Source organism: Monoraphidium neglectum (assembly GCF_000611645.1).
Source record: "Monoraphidium neglectum strain SAG 48.87 unplaced genomic scaffold scaffold01217, whole genome shotgun sequence".
Lineage (NCBI taxonomy): Eukaryota > Viridiplantae > Chlorophyta > Chlorophyceae > Sphaeropleales > Selenastraceae > Monoraphidium > Monoraphidium neglectum.
The window spans coordinates 1-2764 of record NW_014012411.1 but is presented as its reverse complement, the minus strand read 5'-3'; the positions used below and the strand labels follow the sequence as shown (position 1 = coordinate 2764).

The window sequence follows — 2764 nt, the reverse complement described above, 5'->3', positions numbered from 1 at the left end:
GGGGGGGGTGGGGTGTGGGGGATGGGGCGAAGCACGTCAACACTGATAACAGCGGGTGCAATGGAGTCGGCACACCGCACAGGGCGGCAGCTGGCGTAGTTTTCATACAGGGCTGCGGCTGCTCAGGCCTAGGCAGCGGCTGCTCGGCCAAGCAGCGCGCGCTGCCGGCAGCGGCCGCCGCGCGAACGTTGGGATCAGTGGCCGAGGTGGCTGGGGCGCGTCGCCTTTGCTGTGTGCGCGCACCTTGAAGTCGATGTCCGCGCCTTGGATGATGGGGTGCCCTCGGACCGCCTCCATGTGGGCGCCTAGGCCCGCCATCGCGCCCCCCACCTGCCAGGATCGGGCAGCAGAGGCGGCGGCCCGACCCGCTCAGCAACTCGCAGACCGGCCATGACAGCGCCCTGCGCCCCGCGCCGCGGAGCGATCGCCTGCGCCGGCGCCGCGTGCGGGCGCGCCGCGCCCACCAAGGAGGGCGCATGCCCTGGCTGAGCGCTGCACACCGCCGCCACCTTCCCGGTCAGCACGCCTTGAACAACGCCCGGCAATCTCCCCCCCCCCCCACACACACACATTGGACGCCGGCGGCATGCCGTGGCAACGGCGATGTAGACGCCGCTCTCTAGCACGCGCATCGCTGAGTAACTGCACGGAAACAAACGAAAACCACCACCCCCTGAAGCTGCCCCACCCCCCACCGTCCGGCGCACCGTGACGTTGACTCCGTCCGCGGCGACGCGGATGCGCCCCTTCTGGCCCAGGCCACTGCACTGGGCCTCGTACCAAGCGGCCAACTCGGCCTCGCGGCCGGCCAGGATTACGTATTTGTAGTACAGCAGGATGCCGTGGCCGCCCTGGTCGCTTGCGCTGCCAGCCGCCCTCACAGCGGACGCCGGCAGCGCAGACGCTTCCGGCTGCTGCTTGCTACCGTCCATGACGTTCTCTTTATGTGAAGTCTCGCTCTTGTTGAAAGCCTGAGCTCATGCCGGAACGCGTCCGCGAGCACGCTGACAATTCAGCATTCCTCGGCGCGTCGGCGATGCAAGCGGCGGCCGCTGCGTGTAATCGGCAGCCCTTGCAACGGCGACTGTATCTATCTTCTGAGATCATCTTGCATCGCTCCCATGGCTTAGAGCGTCTCGATCCACCGAACACACCGCTTGGCTAGGGGACACTAGAGACTGCCTGGCGATACAGATAAGCATGCTCTCCATTCATCAACGTATTTGCAAGATGTAAGTATACGATGTATGTGTCATAATATACACGCGTCGACCATCACCCCAGTTCGAGTTGCACCTCAGCACGCTGTTCAAAGCACGCCCATGTACCAGGATCGCTGCGGTATATTTTGACGACCGCCATCACATTATTGGCACATATCAGACCTTTAGGCACAGGCTGCCGAGCCATAGGGATCTGGAGTACGCGGGAGGCTGATGGTGGCCCCCTTGGGTGCATAGGCCGCGCTCCAGGTTCCGAGGACTATGCCATGAGACCCCTGAGTGAGCATCCTGGTCGTATCGGCGGCATGCCGGCCCACTGCCCTGCTTTCGCCGTGAAGCGGCGCCCCGCGCTGGGTGCGATTGTTGATGTGCCCGCGCTGCGTGGCATGCATCCGCAACGGCTCCTTCAACTCACCACCTTCGCCTCCAGCTCAAGGCTCCCGCCTCCTAGCGGCTGCGGCCAACAAGGACAAGCAGCGGACGCCGGCGGCGCCCGTCGGCGGTGGGTCCTCATTCAAGGAGGGTCATGTCAAGCCGGCCGCGCTGGAGCTGCCTGCAGAACGAATCAGCCTGCACATGCATTAGGACGCAGACACGCAAATGCTACAGCGTGCTCAGTCCTATGGCTTGCACACCCCCTTTGCAGGCTCATACCGCCCCTCGCAGCTCGACAACAGTGCCGGCCGCGACGCTCCTAGCGCTCGCCCGCGCCCCATCGGCGGCCCCTCCCCGGCCCCTCGCGCTGGCAGTGCACCGGCCGCGGGCAAGCGCGGCGCCGCCGGCGACGCCGGCGCTGACGAGGGGGATTTTGACCAGGACCGCCCCAGCAAGCGCTCGCCGGCGCAGCCGTTTGGGTACAGCGGCGCAGAGCATGGCGGCGGCGGCGGCTTGCGCGACCAGGACACGCCCTTCAAGGGCAGTAGCGCGGGCAACGACTTCCTCCGCTCCCTGAACGGCTTTGGCGGCGGCGGCGGCGGGCTCAGGCCGCCCGGCGCGCCCCGGCCGGCGGCGCCCCCGCACGCCGCGCGCCTGGGCGGCCTGACGGTGGCCGGCGGCGGGTTTACGTCGACGGCCGGCAAGACCTTCGCGCGCCTGGGCGCCGCACCCGCTGGCCCCGGCGGCGGCGGCGGCGTGCGGCAGGCGGCGATTACCGATTACCTGGGCGCAGGCGGCGGCGGCGGCGGCGCGGCGCCCGCGCTGCAGGTGCGCCTGCCGGCGGGCATGGTCAACCACGGCAACACGTGCTACCTCAACGCGGTGCTGCAGGCGCTGCTGTCGGTGCCCGCGTTCGTGTCGGGGCTGCGCGGCGCGCGGCTGGAGGGCCTGCGGCTGCCGGGGGACGGCGTGGTCGCGGCGCTCAGGGGGTGCCTGGAGGAGCAGCGCGGCGCGGCCGCGGCGGGCGAGGGGTGAGCGGGGTCGCGCGCGCCGGGGGTGCAGGGACCGCCGCCTGGCTTCGCCCGCCTGCATCGCCGCTGGCTGCGGGGCGCTGGGTCCCGCCAAAGCTGCTCCTTTGCGCGCTTCACTTGATAGTGCTCTGCACC

The 2764-nt window shown here is 69.1% G+C and overlaps 2 protein-coding genes across 2 annotated transcripts in view; one reads left to right on the top strand and one right to left on the bottom strand.

Moving 5' to 3' along the window:
* Positions 1-932, bottom strand: part of MNEG_7068 (hypothetical protein) — a gene marked incomplete at both ends in the record, with an annotated part of 3418 nt that extends 2486 nt beyond the window's left edge. The window contains 2 exons of the mRNA XM_014044459.1: positions 244-330; positions 696-932. Of these exons, the coding sequence (XP_013899913.1) occupies positions 244-330; positions 696-932 (324 nt within the window). The remainder of the gene's footprint in view (positions 1-243; positions 331-695) is intronic.
* An 891-nt stretch (positions 933-1823) lies between these two features.
* On the top strand, positions 1824-2633 carry MNEG_7067 (hypothetical protein; the record flags this gene model as incomplete). The annotated part of the gene is made up of 1 exon (XM_014044458.1): positions 1824-2633. One exon carries the CDS (start codon positions 1824-1826, stop codon positions 2631-2633), a length of 810 nt encoding a protein of 269 aa, XP_013899912.1.
* Positions 2634-2764: the final 131 nt, after the last annotated feature.